This window comes from Trachurus trachurus (genome assembly GCF_905171665.1).
Source record: "Trachurus trachurus genome assembly, chromosome: 10".
Classification (NCBI taxonomy): Eukaryota; Metazoa; Chordata; class Actinopteri; order Carangiformes; family Carangidae; genus Trachurus; species Trachurus trachurus.
This window is the reverse complement of record NC_139894.1, coordinates 26,608,310-26,628,251: the sequence shown is the minus strand read 5'-3', so window position 1 is coordinate 26,628,251 and position 19,942 is coordinate 26,608,310. Positions and strand designations below refer to the sequence as shown.

At 44.4% G+C, this 19,942-nt stretch overlaps 1 protein-coding gene across 1 annotated transcript in view; it reads right to left on the bottom strand.

Annotated features, from left to right (window-relative positions):
- Positions 1–19,942, bottom strand: part of gpc3 (glypican 3) — a gene marked incomplete at its 5' end in the record, with an annotated part of 109,264 nt that overhangs the window by 43,132 nt on the left and 46,190 nt on the right. The window contains one exon of the mRNA XM_083980382.1: positions 2,235–2,920. Coding sequence (XP_083836508.1) covers positions 2,235–2,920 — 686 coding nt within the window. The remainder of the gene's footprint in view (positions 1–2,234; positions 2,921–19,942) is intronic.

The following is a 19,942-nucleotide window of genomic DNA, read 5'->3' as shown; positions in this document are numbered from 1 at the left end:
CACTCAATATAGTCAGAGTTTTATATATATATATATTCAAGGTTCATTCAATATATTCAGAGTTTCGTTCAATATATTCAAAGGTTCATTCCATATATTCAGAGTTTCACTCTATATATTCAGAGTTTCGTTCAATATATTCAAATATTAATTTCCTGAACGGCATGCCATAATATATATATATATATATATATATATATATATATATATATATATATATATATATATATATATATATATATATATATATATATATATATATATATATATATATAAGATATTATATATAGATAAGATATTATAAAGAGTAATTTATATGAATAAATATAATCATTAGGAGTGAATTGGCTACATAAAATGCACAAAAAAACATCGAAATTGTCCTCTAATCCCCAAGTTCACTCAGACAAACAGTAACCTGCTTGTTTGAGATGAAGTAATCAGGTGTTGTCTAATTTTGGTTGGTGTCCCATGACTCCTCAGCGAGACAAAATTAGCCTTTAGGGAAATGATGCGTCTGTCCCTTCAATGACAGCACAGAGCAACCAAGACTGTCTCCGCAAGATTACATTCAGACACTCACACAGACAGACACACGCGTGACCTTGTGACGGCGCTAAACAATGCACTGCAACAGCAGCTTTAATCCTATAGACTGGAACCAGACTCAGAGACATAAACACAGTGTAAAGTCGTCTGTGGTGACTGCAGCTGCAGTCTTAAATAAACCTGCGCAGGCCTTGTTTAATTTAGGATAAGGATCTCAGAAAGAGAGAGAGAGAGAGAGTAATTTCCCCTAAGTCAGCGGTTCATGGATGCAGCCACACCCTCGTGCTGCAGAGTAAGTGAGGTCAACCTGTGTGTTAATAAATGATGGGTTTTGAGTGGAAACTTGGTCACCGCGGGGATTTGGGGTGTGAGAGTGAAAAGTTCAGCAGATATACAGGAGCAGAAGCACATCCAGCTCTGTAACTGTGGCAGAGAAAGTCTTCATATTTCATGAGCACTTCTCCCCGGCTTCACATGTGGCCCATGAACAAGCTTGACGGTTTTATCGCAGTTGAAACCACACATAACGGGTCACCGCCGCTGAGGAGTGAAGAGTCTCAGTGTGATGGTCTGGGAACAGCCGTCTGACTGCAGGAAAAAATACTTGTTCTACCACTTTTCTTTACTCTCCCTCTATTCCTTTCTCTCCATTCATTTCAGTCCAAGGATAAGTAATATGTTGTAGGTCAGAGGAAGCTGTGGCTGCTTGCAGTGCTTATCTTATTTTAAAACACTGTCTACTCTGTTGAGGTAAAGAAAGAAAAACGCTGCCTGGATCATTTATCCAGCCAACAAAAATATGAAAAGAAACAAACATGTCCTCCCTCTCATGATAAAGATCTTCCAACCTGAAAATAACTGTGCAGAAATGTGATATTTCTTTCACTCTTCATCTCCAGCGTATATTTCTAAGGGACGTGGTCGATTGTGTCATTAACACTGCATCGCCAAATTCAGCCTTTGTCATTCATTTAAATTACCACTATGTTGTCACACTGGGACAAAAACAACAAGGCTCATCAGATAAAAAGCGTAGGTCAACTTTAACCTGACGGTGGATTTCTTTAGTTTATCTGATACACATAATCACACTCCTGGTGGTTCACTCTGTGAGGGAGGGGCCCACGGTGACAAAGATGATTCTACAGGTCTAATGTGGATAGATAGACACTGAACAATAAACAATCTGATGTTTGTGATACAGCGGTAACACTGCAGCTAATAGGGCCATGACACATGGTTCGAATATCCAGCACTTGCATCAGGATTATGTTTGGGTGACTGTGCAAAACTGCAGGTAACAGGTAAACAAAGACAAAGAGCAAAGATGAGACCTGACCTATCTATCTATCTATCTATCTATCTATCTATCTATCTATCTATCTATCTATCTATCTATCTATCTATCTATCTATCTATCTATCTATCTATCTATCTATCTATCTATCTATCCATCCATCCATCCATCCATCCATCCGTCCATCCATCCATCCGTCCATCCATCCGTCCATCCATCCGTCCATCCATCCGTCCATCCATGGTTTACCCTAACATGAGGCACTTTGTGTTTTGGTGCTGAAAGTAATACTCCTTTACATTTTCTTGTTCTTTTCAGTATGAAAGCTATTTTCTGGACGTGTGTGTGTGTGTGTGATTGTGAACGTGTGGTGGCGAACTGGACTCACCAGGGCAGTGAGGCGGGCACGCGAGTTCACAGCGTGTTTCAGAGCCTGTTTGATCATGGATGGCAGCCAATAAACAACCGTCTCCATGTCCTTGTCCGCCCTCATAGAGCCAGCCAGCCTCCCCAGGCCGTCGATGTAGGTCCTCCAGTGAGGCTGCACCTCCACCGCCCCCCCCAGGCAGCCCTGCATCACCGCCTGGCAGAAGCCTCTGCAGGTGGGTGGTCCCAGCATGCCCTGGCAGTGCGGGCAGTACCACAGCCTCAGCAGGGCCCGGCTGCAGTCCCGGCTGGGCCGCAGGTGGTCCGTCGTGTTGACAACCTCGATGCCCAGGTTCAGCGCCTGCAAGAAGACTCGCGTGGCCTGGAGGGAGCGAGACAGACGGGTCATCATCAGTTTAGGATAACGGCCAAACGCTCCCGAGTCCTTCCAGGCTCCTCTGACACACTCCTCAGACACGGAGGACAGGCTGCCCCCCAGAAGGCGGCGGTACGCCAGGGGGAAGAGGCGGCCGTAGAACAGCTCCACCATGTTTTCCACCACCGAGTCCGAGCCGAGGATGTAGAGCGACATGTCCAGGAAGAGCTGTCCCACTAAGCTCGGGGCTCCGCCTGTGAGAACGGGGAACTCCGCCTTCAGCATGGTCAGGGTGGAGTTACGGCCGTGGCGCAGCACCAGGTCAAAGGCTTCTGTTGGGGGGAAAAAAGACAAAGCAACAGACGGGGAGTCAGGTGAGGTGAAAGTGAAGCCACCTTTTGAAAGCTGTTGTTTACAGCAGGTGACGATACGCCTCAGTTATCACAGAAAAACTACACCAAGCTGTCAAATAGGTGGCAATTTAGCTCCGAAAGATGAAAACAGTCAAATAGATGCAAACAGAAGCCATCCCACCCTTAACGATCGCAGTCTGAGGAAACTTCCCACGCACGCCGCCTCTGATTCCCTTTACCCAGTTTCTCTAAGATCTGTTGTTTTCTCTAATGGGATCGCTCACACTCTCACAGGCCAAACACACCAACACACCAACACACACATACAGTAGGCAGTAGGCACAATACTGAAGCAATAGACGATGACTTGAAATATAAAGAGAGCAAAGCTTCTGCAATAGATGAAAAGCAGGATTTGGAATTTGACCTTTCAGTACTACAAAAGAGCAGACTATAAAAAAAGAGTCTTTTTATGAAAAAAAAAAAAGTCACTTTAAAAGAAGTATTAATCTCAATATATTAGTCAGCTGGGAGAAGCATGGCCACGAGGATGTCTTGAGGGGAAAAAAGCACACAGGGCTTGCAGGAGGGAGGGGCGCGTGGCCAATGTGTGGGGAGAAAATAATCAGTGGCGTTTCAAGGCACAAAGTGAAGTCTTATCAACAAGGTGGCACAAGAAGCGAGAACTCTATCATCGACCCGGTAGCAAAATAAGTGAGGACCCAACAACAGAGGGGATTTAAAGCTCCATTACTGAACTTAGCAGGGGAGCTGAGAGTCGGTGAAATGAAGCTTTGGACAGGAGAATGGCGAGGGATGCTGAAATCCCATTTATACCACAGCTAGTCCACTACATCGCTTTGTTGGTAGTGATAGCCACAACAGTTTTGTGAGGGAGGAGGAGGAGGAGGGGGCGACGGCGGCAAGGCGGGGGGAAGCACTGGTTTAGGGGACATTAGAGGAAGTGATTGGTTTTTGTGCTACAGCGGCTCGCCATTTCATCTTTGTTATTTGATTTTTTCGTGCTTGGATAGTTTAATTTCTTTCTCTTCATGCTTCTCCGAGGTCAAATGAAGCTTGTCAGCCTCCACAGGGCTCTGGGTCCTTGGACAGCGCTGAGAAACGACGTGACAGCTCTGTCTCTTTTGTGGAGGACATATAATGTGTTTTTTCTCTGTGTAATTTTCGGGAACACAAGGAGGTCTTTATGGGAATATGACAATATCTGAGCAAAAGGAAATGAACATCGCTCGGCCCGTACTGACAAACCGCTTGTGGTGCACATTTCAGCCACATAACATCTGAGAATGAAGGAGAAGAATTAACACAATCATCTTTTCATTGCTGCTCTCGACCTTGTGTGACCAGTGGGTCCTGGTGACTCATGTTAACGACGCTCACACTCATAAATGTGGCGGTGTCAGTGATAATGTGTCAGTTCAACTGTGCGACTCCAACTTGCACACAACAATTCAGCTCATCAACATCTCACCTGGAGACTTGTTGTTTGTCGTCGTCTCTCTGTCTAATTTGGGTTTTTATCTCTAGGGATGATGATTTTACCATCACCTGGTCCCACCTACCGTTTGTTCTGCTCCCATACAGAGCAACATGCCCGTGTTGTAAAGCAGATCTACGTATTTGGTTTTTCTTCTGTGTGAAGAGTTCTTTGTCCCACTTCTTTATTAATATCACAAGAGTTCATATAAAAGCCATCTGGAGAGCAAGACCCTGTAAAAACTTATTGAACGGACTGCTTGCTAAGCAGGTACTTGGACTCTCTTTTTGAGCTATTTTGTTTTTTACATTTTGGCAAATTCAGTCTGAAATTCACCTCACTTGGTGTTTCTGCCGTATGAGTCTTTTGTGTCTTTGTGTCCTTTGTCCTGCTGTTACAGACCATCTCTTGTAATTTTGTGACGGTTTACGTAAATGAAACAATGGAACAATGAGCAACAATTACCAAGCGGCACATTGCAGTATCTTATCCCCCACCTGTATTGTTAATCCTGTCTGAATGAGAGTTTAAGCTGCATTCAACAACAATGTAACAATGGCGATACAAAGGTGTGGACAGATGAAGATTAACTGTGGCTGCTGTGATTTGAGGTGCAGGTGAAACTTAAGTGAAAAATGTTAAATTATTTTAGGGGATTATAACTTCAGTCCACGAGTTCACAGGTTTAAGATGAATGGGATAATGTCAGGTGTTGTCACGTTGATACTGCACAAGAAAAATCATTAGCAGCCATTTGATAATAATGAGGCAGCAGTTCACAGAGTAATCTGGCTAATGTATGAAGGTAGGAGGATAGACGATAGTGGATGTCGTCATTCTCTTGGATGGATAATAGAGGAGCTAAAATGTTAAATGTCACCTCAACTGTCAAATACACTTGGGTGACTGTTAATATACTGAGATGCTGCCAAAGAGAAGTCTATGAGTGGGAAAGCTATATGGAGGTAAGGTAGTTGCTAGCAAGCTAACTAGCAATCTAGTTAGTGGTGTTAACATCTATTAAGACACTGTTTGTCAAAGTACAGCTTCTCTCTGAGAAACAGAAACGACCCTGCTACACAGAAACATATACAAATATAAAACTACATATTTTACAACACCAATTAAACCATATAATCATTTGTCAGGTCACGTGAGGCTGGAGCTGACATAGGGCGAGGGCGGTGTACAGGTCGCCGGTCCATCACTGAGCCGACATTTAGCCTAGAGATGAACAATGCACATGTGCAAGCACGCTCGCACACACACACACACACACATTCTCACTTACGGGTAATTTATCGTTGCCAATCAATGAGCAAGCAAATAAATGGGCTATATAAAATTCAAGATTTAACATTCACTTTATTTGTCATTTCTCAGAGTATCCGCATACTCAGAAAGAAACAAAAGATTGTTTCTCATCATCAGTGCAGTGCATTAAAAATTAACAGAGTGAATTTGACACATCAAAATATGCACAATAAATTTTATAAAATAATTAAATAATAATAAAGATGAGAGAAAAAAGCTGAAAATGATATGATGTTGTGTTGGTCTCCAAACTGGACAACCTTGTGTAAAAAGTCAGAGCTACATTTTCAAACTGAAACTTAAACTGTGTTACTGCCAGTTGCTAATAAATGATGATGTATTTAAATTTTAAATTTAGCTACTGAGTCTAAGGCATGTTGATTATGATTACCACCGGCTGCTGCTCAAGTTTTTCATTCGTCACATACACAATGCCAGGACTATGGCAATGAAACATCTTCCTGCTGTGCAGAAGTTACACAGCTTCAAAATAAGAGTCAATCAGCTCCTCAGCTGTGACCAGCAGCACACCATGACTGTATGTCTGAATGTGTGTGAATATGAAACAGGGTGCAAAACAGCGTGCACGCTCGGCGGAACAGTTGCCGGGTTAGTAAAGGTTAAGAAAAGCATTTGAGGATGTTTGGGTGAGTGTGAGCGGATGCTCTGGAGCAGCGCACATCTGTGCACACTCTCAGGCTGCGGCCGTCCTGTTGTGTCGGAGGAGCACTTCCCTCTGTGGGGAGCATCTGACAGATGTGCAGATTATGAGCCAAGACAAGGAGACAGAACGGGAGGGGGGGGAGGACACGCCCTCACACAGACTCACTAAAAAGTGTGTGCAGTTCCTGGAAGGACACACAGAGCCGCCGGCTTGCCTCTCAGATTTGGTTACTGATTGAAAGTTGGAGGCAGTGAGAAAATGCATGTCCACCTCAAACCTATCCTCTCCTGGTTTTTTTGGTTTCTGTGAAAGCCTCTTTCATCAAACCGTGTAATTTAGCCGCTACCTGTAGTATCTCTTACACCGCAAAGGGGAGATCCACTTTGTAACGGCAAAAAGAAAAGACTAGAGGACTCTTCATAAATGCAATTGGATGGCTCTAAGTACCCGGGGTCAGGAACCATCGGGAGCCCATTTCCTGCGCATGCTGCTCGCTCTCTTTCATCGGTGAAAGTAGGCCTGGGACGATAATCAATAAATCAATTAATCGCACGATAAATGAAAATGAACTCGATAGTTTTTCCGGCCTCGATAAATCGCCATGTGCATGCGCACGTATTTGTTTTCCTGGTCTCTCGCCTCCAAACAGGCTGGGTGACAAGAGGCTTCACTCTGTGCATCGGTCTCAGCACCTGGCCGTTTGTTTTGCAGAATGAAAGGAGTGAACCCTCTTCTCAGTCATCCAGGATCTTTGTTTCCCAGAATGCCTTTTGCAGCAACCGGCATCGCTCTGGGCAGCGCTAGCTGTAAAGCTAAGCAGCTAAAAGCTATTTTACCGTAATTCTTGCTGCCGCGCTGTTAACACGTCACTTTTTTAAAGTTTTAATATTTTTTCATGCGAGAAAGTCACAGTTTAGATCCCAGTCTGTGGTCAGTTTATCCACATATCGCCTGCTAGGAGATTTCCTCCGACGTTTTAGGAGCTAATGTGGTAGCAGCGAGCAGGAGGAGCGGGGCTTCCCACAGTCTGCAGCCGTCTGCAGCAGCTCACGGGCCGGTCAACCTCCGTCATTGGGGGAGAAAACGACTAAGAAAACTTATCAGCAGGTTTTTAGAGGTTTACCACCGGCTGGTTTAATACTTATAAGGAGATAAATGCTAGTCTCATTGATGAAATCTTACATCTGTGGAAGTCACATTAGTTTGTTTGAATGAAAAGTGGAGCTTCAGGGACAGAATAGCTGCACTGCACTGTTTATTATTTTTTGTTTATTTTATTTATTTAGGATAGGTTCTTGTCATTCCAATTACAATGGTTAAAAAATACTGATGAGAAATAAAAGTTTATCGCATTTAAAAGGGTCTACTTGCATTATTATGAAATATTATTATTATATTAGTGATTCATTTGTTATCCAAAAAATGTGTCAATAATATCGTTTATCGTCAATTATTTGTGGGACAATATATCGTCCAGCAAAATTTGTTATCGTCCCAGGCCTAGGTGAAAGCCTGCGCGGGATCAGGTGTCGTCTAATGGAGGGGAGAGGGGCTGTATGTCAGAGACCTGTGACATTCTGGATACAACTGTATGAGGTCAAGAGCAGCACATTAGCAGAGCAGCCGCCCACAGAAACATATTGGATCACACTTAAAATTAGCAGTTGCATTTATTCTGTCAGATGGAGGGAGGAGGAGGCTGGCTGCTGGAGAACTGTTTCTCCTCTGAGGCTGAAGGCTTTTTTTTTTTTTTTAACAGACGGATCAGCAGCACATGAAAAAAGCATAAAGTCTCTGCCTCTCCTCCTTTACCTCTGTGCACCTATTCTCCAGCCAGATAATGTTTACTCCAAGGATTTTGAGCGTCTCCACTTCCCTGGGTATTAAAATATGGATGTCAGATCAATTAGAGTAAGCACAGTCTTCTTCGGCAAGTACAGGCTACACAGAGCCCATTGTCACTGTGGGTCTCGTAAAAGCTGCAGACTTTATCATCATACCCAGTTTGGCTGCATATCATGTCATTAATCAAAGACGCCAATTAATCTATGATCAGTGGTGTCAGATTTCAGGTCGTCTTCAGTGGAAGAGGAATCTAATAAATCGTCTCTGATTTCTGACGTCTTAAAGCTGCAAGTGACTCCGGCTCCGACATCAAACAGGCTTTTCATATAATCTATGAATGGCTTGTCAAATGAACACATTTGACGTTCATCAGTCTGGGTGTTACATAAGTCAACGCAGCACCAGACTGACTGACTGACCGCTGACTGCGGTTGACACGCTTGCGAAGGCGGACATGCGTGCTCATCAATCAGCGGCCCATACACCCATTATCCCCAAGTGAGGAAAACATCAATAAATTATCCAGCCAATGAGACTAATCCATTAGGGGCTGATGGAGTGTCACCTCTAGCCGCCATGGAGACGGATGGCGGAGCCGCCGCCACCTGGTCCCGGTGACAAAACAGTACCTGTCCAGGACGCAGAGAGAGGAGTGGCAGGAGAGCTGGAGAGCCATTCACAAAGTCACATGCACCAGCACAGGAAAACCTGGTATCGCCAAAGTCTCACTTCTGATGTAACAAAGTGAAACCGACACTTTGGCTTCGGTTGATGGAGTGAAACTGTAATAAAGCCGATGACTGGTCCAAGTGTTTGATCATGTGATTTCAGCTGCACTTATAATTCAGTGGGTGCAATGAGTATACAGACATGCAGAGGGTGACACACACACACACACACACACACACACACACACACACACACACACACACACACACACCTCCCGGCTTCAGTTATGATTTCATGAGCTTGTCTACAATACAAGCAGCATCTGCTCATTGACTGTAAACAATATGCTGTTTTTCCACACACATCTCAATCAGCCCCCTCAAAGCAACCTGTCCCCGGTAACCTGAGACTCGCTCCACCTGACAACCCACTCTGTGTGTGTGTGTGTGTGCGTGTCTGAGTCCAGGTGCCCGGGGGGGGGGGGGGGGTTATGGGACGGCGGCGGCGGCGGCAGAGGAAAGGGCAGGGGCGGGGTGGGCTGATTCCAGGAACAAAAGAGACAGGATGCTGGTAAGGCCCAGATAGCATCACCAGCAGACCATGAGGGCCAATGGACAGCAGGGCAGAAATGAGACGTGTATTAGGTTACTCCATCTGTTAGAGGGAGCGCCTGGTCGCACACACACAGACACACACACACGGGCACGCACACAGACCAGCACAATGCAATCACACAGCGCACAGCAGGAGCCAGGTGGTGAAAGTGTGGGCGAACATTTGGCAAACCATGGTGGGAGGGCAAGGTGTGAGTCAGGTGTAAGGACTAGAGCTACACACACACACACACACACACAAGCAGATTGTTCTCCTCATTCATTCATTCATTCATTCATTCATTCATCCGCTGCCCCACGAGCTTCTGGAAAATGTTTCCCCACAGCTAGACACAAAACAAGAAACAATGAAAATCCATCTGCTGGCCTTATTACCTGTCGCCCACTGCACATAAACAGATCAAGTGAAAAAGGGTCTTTACTCAGTCTCACACAGCGACTCCATTCAGAGTCTGTCGACTCGACACACATCTCTTCTTAAAAATATGTTTTGATGCTTTGATGTTTTGTGATATTTTTGAATTTGACTATAAATATCCACACATCACCTCAACATGAAGTGATGATAATAATCTTAAAAGACAGGAAGCAGTGGAGGTGCACACAGACAGACCGATACCGCTGCTCCTCACTGATACAGAATCTGTCAGGCTGCGTCCTCTCCTTCCTCCATATTTCTCTCTTTCATCATTGACCTCCATTGATCTCCGGTGCTCGCTGAGGTCAAAGTTGAGTCGCGCTCTATCTCAGGCCTCGGCAAACTGGCGCTGTCAGAGGCCACGCGGAGTAGAGGACACGGTGAGGCGGGAAGGACACGGGCGCAAAAGTGGAACTGGAAAAAAAAAAAAAACACACAGTGGAGAGCTGGAGGGGGGCGGAGGAAGAGGAGGGGAGTTGGTGAAAAAGTGCCAGAACGTGTGGAGAGAAACATTCAGCGAAGGCAGGCTTTGAAGCTGCATTCAAAGGCAGCTGGAGTCAAGCGCTGCCAGAGCTGTGACACACATCGCAACGCACCTCTCGCCAAAACTCAGCCACGGGGTGAGAGAGAGCCGACACCCCGATCCGACGCTCGCCTGGCAGACCCGACTCCTCGCACAGTCGGTACATCTGTGGACATCGAGGAATCCTACCTCTCTGAAAAGTGATACTTGAGTGAAAGGCTTTTCCAATAATGGATTCATTTCCAGAGCTACAGACCGAGACACAGAGACAGGACACACAAACACAGACTATTACACACACACACACACACACACACATATACACACAGCTCTTGTTGCTCTCCGGGGTCGTGATTTGAGGATGTGGGTAAAAAGCCCGGGGCCCATCCAGAGAGGAGAGATGAGAGAGGTCATGACTAACATAGCTTGAGTACTACACTCCAAATCAAGCATCCAGGCTCTATTAATCCAATATGCATCTCAAAGTAGATCTGTGGTTTAAGATGAATACACTCCCACTCATTCACCCTCAGTCTATCTTTCAAGCCCTGCAACACATCACGCCCATGCATTGGCTTAATCTTGCACAGCTCGCTTTCAAACAGAAACAAATGTTAAAGAAGAAATATTTGCATTGCCGTTTCATAAAGTGCATAAATAGTAACCAGAAATGAGATCCGCTGCTTTTTGAAGCAAAGGCTTAGGAGACATTAAAGAAAGAGCAACGGGCTGAACTTATGAAAGAAAAAGCAGAATGGGACGCAGAGTGTTTTTTGAAGTTGGTGAAACAGATGGGTGCACAGTGTGGGATAGAGAGGGAGAGGAACAGAGCGAGAGAGGCGGAGAGGGAGGGAGGTGGAGAGAGACGGTGCTGGGACGTGTGGACGGCTGCACGAAGCTGGAGAGCCGAGTCGAGACAAAGGACTTTGAGTGGATTAAAAACTGTCATGTCAGATCTTTGGTTCTCCGCGTGCGACCTGCAGCTCCACGCTCGGCCGCTTCACACGGATAATAATAATGAACTGATGTGACCTCAGAATATTAGAGGTCAATATTAAAAACACAAATTACATTACACTAATTAGGTTACACTCTATCCCCCTTGATGAGCAAATGTGTATCCGTGTGTGTACGTGAGTGCAAAAACTGAACAAATGAGATCAGAGCAAGTTGTAATTAGTACAAGGATTTAATATTTAATATCGACTTAAATAAAAGATTAGAGAGACCTGCCTCTTACAAAAGGCGCAAGACAGTGAAGTGTTGTTTGCATTTTGCAACACACTTATATGTGGACATGTGTTTCTGTGTAATAGTTTTGTCTTCTTCATGGTGGTTTCATGTGTCTTTGTAAAGATTTGGTTTGATTGACTTTCCTCCAACAGTGAGGTCACACAGAGGCTCGGACCCTGACCCCCCCTGAGCTGGGAGCCCAGTAGGCCTGTCGGGTCATCCCTCCACCAGGCCAGTGTTAATAATTAATGGTTGGCCGATATGGCTATGATACTGTACACACTGTTACGAGATGTACCGTGACGTATTGCTACAGACCGTATTTACTCCCTTATAGTAGGACTGCCTGAAGAAGTCTCACACTCATCCTTTCAAGAGATCAAATGGACTGTGAGGGTGTGTGTTAGGGTGTGATTGTGTTTGTAATTGACTGCCTGAGCCCCCGAGAGTTCAAGGACATCAATGACAGTTTTATTACAGAGCCGCGGAGTGCGGAGTAAGGCCTTCGGCGTTTACTGTATCTATCTCCTCCTCGTGACAAATGCATCTCAAAACACTGAAGGTGTTTGTGTTGTGCTCGACGGACCAGGGATCATTAACTTGGCACAAGGTATTCAATGCTAACACACATTCTCAGCAGTGAGAGTATTTCAACTTGAATCTTTGAGAAACGTTGAGAAACACAGGTCGGCCTGAAGCAGGAATAACATGCCAAAAGACTTTGATGTGGAACATGAAATTGAGGCCCTTTTTACCAGCAGCAGTTTAAAAAAAAAAAAAAAGTGGTGGAGGAAAAAAGGTTCTCGCTGTGCGTTTTGCAGCTGGCAGAAACTAACCTTCACAGGTTTTGAAATACAGGACAGGAAAAACGTCGGACCCTGCTGTTCAGCAACAGGCTCACAGGTTATTGGTATGGAGGGAGGTTTCAGGACTAAAATGCATGAGCAAGGAGGGCAATGAGGTCAGGTGGCCAAGGAGGAAAAAGATCAGCAGGAAATAAGTGAAACAGCCAGCGGCTACTAAAGAGATGGAGCGGGGATTGATTTATGCTGATTTAACAACAGCGCTTGACAGACGGACGGAGAAACCATCAAGCAAAAAAAAAAAGAAAAAAGTGTGGTGTGAAAGTTATCCGAGTAAAGATGCAGCACGCAGAGCTTTGGAGTTTGTGAAAAGAAAAGGAAGCAGCTGTCTGAGAAACAAAAGGAACGCCGGGAAACGGCAACAAGTCGAACAGCGAGCGCAAAGAAGGAGACAGCTCACAAAGGCAGACGTCAGAGGATGAGAGAGAATGCATCAGTGTACTGCTGTTTTAAGTGTAAACTGGAAGAATCCCTCATCGCACTGACGACTACAAAGGAAGCCAGGAGGAAACAAAGACGAGAATGAGCTAAGGCAGCATTTTGCAAGGTTCATTTAAAATTTATAAAATGATTCGTCATATATTCCTCTTCATGAAGTTGATGCACATGCAATCTAGATGGTGTTAAATCAGCCTTGTTTCTGCCAGTATACCTACATGTATATACCCATCAGCTCACTACTGCCTGCATGTACAGACATACAGGGCCCTAGTTTCCTGGCGCAGCGCAGGTGGCGCAAGGTAGCGCAGCTGGTCTAATGCAAATTTCGACCAGCGCAGCCTAGCGCAAAGTCAGATTGGAAGATTGGCAGATCGCGCTGCGCTGAGATAGGCGTGGCCGCGCAGCAGGGGGAGGCGTCACAGATTCAGCTTGGTGCAGTGGAAGTTTTGTGCGAAAATGTCCCGCCGAGGTTGCGCTGAAAGCTCGCCACCTCCAACCAGGTCTACTCTCAGCGCAGGGCGGAGCGCAGCAGGTGCAGTGGAAGTTTGACTGACTGACCTGCAGTGCACACACGTCACCAAGACCTCACAGGCAGATCTCCACAGTTCCAGACACATTTCAATGCAATAAATATCCACAATAACCACTATTTAATGCAACTAATGGAATCAACAGTGAATTTATATCTATATAGATTGTCCCGTCACATCTGACGTCAGATCAAAGCAGAGATCAAAGGCTGTCGGCGCGTAAAGGAAACTCCACCTGAATTAACACAGCAGGGACGAACTGGCACTGAAAAGCAGCTGTGGATGTCCCAAGCAGGACTGAGGGTGGATGACTGCATGTCTCTGCCGTGTTGAGATACCACTCTGCCCTTGTGATGATCGCTTTATTTATTTATTTACTTATTAATTCATTAGAGCGAGCGACCGCATCACGCAGCCGTAATGAAAAACAAAACACAAATCATCATCTCTCTTAGTCCACCACAACAGCCTCTGTATCAGATAGTCAGTATATAGCCTACTACAGTATACTATCTCTATCACAGAAAAAAAAGAGAAAAAAAGAGACGGACAGAGAGAGAGAGAGAGGAGGACAGAGAGAGAGAGAGAGAGAGAGAGAGAGAGAGAGAGAGAGTGCGTCCTTTACGCTGATTTCATGGTGTTTGTTTATGTTGTGATTAGTGTAGGCTACACCTCTCATCTTGCTTACACAGGGTTTGAATAAATGTGAGTTTCTTTATTAGTTTATTAGTTGTTGTTTCTTACATTGGGCAGGGGTTCTCAGTGTATCAGATCAATCCTGGTTAAGTACGTATATTAGTAAACTCATTATTGGTCACTCTGAGCTCGGACCTCCGGACCGCACAGCTGTTTCCTCCTGGGAGAGGTTCGGCCTCTGGCGTCGCTGTCTCCTCCGTCCATGTCAAAGTATAAAATGACAAACTTGCAGTGCGCATCACCCGCCGCGCAGCTAAAGGTGAGGAGAGGAGCTCCTTTGATTGGTGAAGATCTGACTCGGCTGTGTCAAACCCACTCCACGCCTTTCTCTCCTCCTCCTGTCTCCCTCCCGCCCTCTCTCCTCCCTCTTCACCGTTTGCGCCGGTGGGAGGGACGAGGGGAGGGGCTGCGCTGGTCTAAGTCTGCCCACCAGACTTGCGAAATGGACCTGGGCCACACCCCGTTGACGTGGCGAAGCTGCGCCGAGGTTAGACTTCACCTGGTCTAAGAAACTAGGGCCCACAGAGTCAAATGTAAAACAGTAAGGCAGGTACTGTAGCAAAAAAAAAAAAAAAACTGCCAGTTACATCATAGTTCAACTAATCTGGACTAAACAGTGCCGCTCTGGATCGTGCGCAACCAAACTGAGTTTCAGTGATGTCTGATGATGTATTCATCCAGAGCAGCTGAGAGGTCTGCAGGTAATTACAAACCAGACACAGGATGTTTTACCTTTCAGATGAATGTGCTGGGAATTTGTCTGTGACTAAGAGTGAAACAGATCCTGTTGTTGAAGAGGAGCAAACATGCATGCAACAAGTGTCCTTCAGGCGGCTCAGAAGACACCGTCCTTTAGTTTCACTGTTTCACCTTTACTCTTCAATGTTATTTATTTATTGATGTTTTCTTTATCTTTTTTGCCTTGACTTATTCTTTTAATAATTCTTTTAAAACGTTTTAACTCTTTTTAACTCAGTCTGACTCCTGGGGACTCTACACAATAATTCCTATTGTACCCAGCTTGTCTGTGCACAAAATGGCTCAATAAACTTCTTGAATCTTGAACCTGTACCTAACCCTAATCCTAAGAGCTGCAGAGATGGAAACAAGCATCACAACTTCCAGTTCTGTTCTATCAGCAGCTTTGACCTCAACATCCGTGTCCAACAAAGGTTCTTGTTGTGTTGTAAGCACAACACACGTTAAGTCACGTACTGTGCAGACGTGAAGAATTCTTTGTCCTTCAAGGACGCCTTAGACGCAAAGCTTTAATGGGTTTTCAGCCTGGCAAAGCGACTATACATTTTATATATATATTGTCGTTAAAGAAAGCATATAGATGCTAATTATGTGAAACTAAAACCACTTTGTTATGTTTTATGGTTGGTTATTCAGCTCTGTGTGCTGAATAAGTGGCTGCAAAGCTGATAATATAAGGCTTTTCAAATGCTATTTTATTCTCACAGTTTAACCTGCGAGGTTATGTTATGGCCCTGCCACCACATATTATACCCATGATTCAATTTACCGTCACATTCTGGGAGTTGCACATTATCTAATTACCGTACAATCAATTTGGTGGGAAGCCAGTGAGGGATCTTGCTCTTCCATCAATTAAAACAACCTAAATAAAAACAGTTTGTGTAGTAAGAACATTATATTAATGCTGCAATACTCTCCCTCCCTCTATCTCCCTCTAATAATTATACATTTCTATTATAAAGCTTTATCTTAGTTTTATCTTAACTGCAGTCATCGTCTCCCTACTGCGGGAAATGTATTTTACCATGCAACAACCCACATGGGAAATCACGTTTATATTTTAAGGCAGTGAAATTGTTTAAACTTCTGAAAGTTATTAAACTACTGTTTTAGTTTTACAACCCCCGTATGAGATTTTAGTCACATTTGTGACCAGTGGGATTAATTAATCAGAGTCACTGACCAACTCATTGAAGTAGCTCCAAAAACCCAGAGAGTCTCTTTGCTGTTATCACTACAAAATTGGCTCCAGTTGCTGGTGGCGTGTTGTTGGACATGTGGCAGAACAGTTTTTATTTTCCATGACTGTTTTACGACACCACAGTAAAATATTGATATGGCACCAAACCCAGAAAACGAGCTTCATAACACCCCTGGTGTCTCAACCTACAAGCACACCAGATGTCCTGAGATTTTGGGATTATGTCAGTTTATGAGAAAAAGAGAGAAACAATTAATCTCTTGGCCAAAGAGGAGGAGGATCTCAAACAGAAAGACTGTTTAGAGAGAAATCACTTCAGGCCCATAAGCTCTTTAATCTGGAGGCAAACATTTTCTTAGGCGTGATGGCACAGTGGTTGGCAAATTATAATGAACCAGCGCATCATATTGATGACTGAAGTAGAAGCATCTCTGGGTTTTCAAAAGAACAGGGATGATTGGCACAAAATTCAATCAGCAAAAACAGCAGAGCAGAGATCCCTGTGCTGTATTTTAACATCTGACGAATACGTTTGGCTCAGTACGACTGTGCCGCACAAACATCAATTCAAACAACAAACACCAAAATCTGGTTAAAGCCTTTTTACAGGACGTTTAAATCTGTTTCACTGCTGCAATTTGCCGCAACATTGCATCCCTGAAAAATGTCATTACGGTGCATTGCATAATCTCCTTTCTAAGTTCAGTATGGTGATGTGAAGGAATTCATTTGTAAAAGAAATGGAGGGAAAATGTTTCTGTATAACACAGGGCAGCAGAGGGGACAGGGATTCAGACAACAACAAGAACAACAACACTCACATAAAGTGGTAAAACCACTGGTCCTTCTCCAGACAAGGATGATTAAAGTTTGGTAAAGGTTTGGTAAATGCACTCACTCTCTTTCTAAGAATCACATGAGAGGATCAATATCAATGTCATGTTTATGCATTACAAAGCTAATCGTTGCACCGTGTCTGGAACCAGGGGGAATGGGCCAGAGTCACAAAATTCATCACGTCCCAGTAAAGTTGGCTGCTTGAGGGTTAATGATGCAGCAGCATGGCTGGTTGGAGAGATACACAGCTGCTGAGCTAATAAGAAGATACTAGCAAGGTAGCTACAACTGCTCTCCTGTCTGAACATCTCTAACAGAGGTAACTCTCTGCATCATATACACACCACAAAATTAGATGTGAGCAACAGGCCAGTTTAGAGGAATGCACAAATATGATTCCTGACGGAGCCATCCCACAATGACGGAGTAGTGATTATATTTCATCTTAATCTTGTGAATTTATGCATTTACACAGTCAGTAATTCTCCGCAGCGACTGTGTTTCTTTCTGTCTGGATTTGATCTTTCAGTTCTTCATGTTGCTGCAGAATCATTGTCTGTTCCTCGTTAGTGAAACACTGTCCATGTCTGTGATTGGTCAGATGCTGCAAACTCCGCCCGTTTCATGCAAACGCGCTCTGGGAAACTCTGGGTTGACTTATTGAGTCGATAACCACCGTCGTGTGACCGCTTAGCGCAATCGTGATTATTCGGTTAAGTGAAAGATACCCTGGGTATGTTGAACCTGCTTCGTAGTATACAGTAGGCCCCAGGATACCGCGACATGTAAACACCTAACCAGGTTTGTGAATGACTTTACAGGTACATCATATTCAGTCAGTCATATAAACAAGGCTCACGACAGTGTGTGTAACTGAGGACAAAGATGAAAACGGTTGTGTTTCATTTACAGCTGAATTCACTACAGCTGTTCTCATCTCCATGTTTTTCAGTTTCTGTCAGAAAACAGAATAAGTTTGAAACAGCCCCATTAAGGCTTCATGTTAACTTCCAAGCTGTTTCTAAGCTGCTGCTAAGATCCTGAGTTTATAACCACAGTGTTGTCTGACAAAAACACACAGCACATAAATTAAAGACGACAGCTGTGCTGTGATTTCACTTACACACTTGTAAAGTGATCACTGAAGGAGGGAGTAAGAAGTGGGAGAATATCTCCAGCCTCCGTCTGGATAGGAAACAGCTCAGGCTCAATGAACAGAGCAGACACAGTGAGCGGTGTGCATTACTGACATTACTGGTGACACTCTTTAATGGAAAGTAGCCAAGGTGTCTCAAATACACTCCATTTGTTGTCAATGTGTCTCTAACTCTTGCCATAAATGTGTTAATTTAGCAACACTGAAGGTTTATAAACAAACTTAAACAGATCGGTGGTTCAGCTGTGGCCAAAATGATGTAACGATGATCAACACACTGAAAAGAGGAAATCTGATCTGCCGATGCAGATCATGAAATGTGTTGTCGCTCCTGCTCTTCATCACTGGTGATCAGATGAAGGAGTCAAATTCAGCAGAGTTCAGAAAATAAACTCATCCTCAGATGAGAAACGGGACGACTTCACACAGACAACTGGACACTGTAATAACCATGACAACATCACGTATGAAGAAGCTGCTCTCTCTGGCTCTGTTCACACCCGATATTCGTGTCTCAAGGTGAAGAAGCGACATTAAACGGTTCCTTCAAATAACTTCACACAAACAGAGATGAACGGAGGTGAAGTAGAAATATCAATGTTTTTTAACAGTATAGTGAAAAAAGAAATCATCATTTGTGAGGGAAATGAACTTGAGCTGTGTTTACCACATGAGAGCCGTTGTCTTCAGGGTCTCTGGGAGTCTTGATCAGGGGTTTCATCATCAGCGCTGCTCTGCTGCTGCTGTGTGCACTGTTGACATGCTTATTACCAGGCGCCATGTAAATAAGCATCCAGCACTTCCTTCCACAGTCGTGAGACTTTGCACCAAACAACACTTGTTTTTCTTGTCTTTGTTTTTCCTTTCTTTCAATTATAGGAGGAATCCCTGAAAGTGTAATAATTACCCACACCCCCCTTCTCCACAGCTGGAAAAAAACAAACTTCCTGTGTCGCTGCCTGTCACTTCTTCTTCTTCTGTCAGATCACTCACTACAACACAGGTAGGGTAGCTTGTTTGTTCCTATGCTGTTGAGTCCATGAGCTTGGGTTTCCCGTCCTGTTGTTTATTGTGCAGGTCCTAATTAAATAACGCTGCACATTGTGTAGCGTTTCTCAACCTGTGCTGCTATAAATAGGTGAGAGTTAAGAAAGAAGTATTGTACATGATAGAGGGGAGAAAAACCCTCTCAGAGCCTCTTTGTTGTTTGTCGGAGAGAGGAGATGAAAGACAAACGCCTACGCTGCCTGAATGGCTGAGACACACCTCACCTCCCCTTCCTCACCCTCTCCTCCTCCTCCTCCTCCTCCTTCTTCTTCTTCTTCTTCTCTCTGGCTCCTCTCTCGCATCTCTCTCATCCCACAAACAGAACAGGACTCCCCTTGTTTGCCCTCCTCTTTCTCTCACTCTCACACACACACACTTGTTAAGGTTGATGCCAGTTTTGCACGGTGCACGCCTCAGTCACCAGAACACAAATGAGATACACAGAGGCACAAATAGGGCTCACACTCACAAACAGTATGACAAGTTTTTGGTCTGATCAAAGGCCGACACACACACACACACACACACACACACACACACACACACACACACACACACACACACACACACACACACACACACACACACACACACACCTACAGTGCACAGTTTGTCTTTCTCCTCTTTGTCTGTCTTTACTTTCCTTTTTGTCTCCATTAATTAGTGCTGCTCTAACCTTCGGTGCTGCCC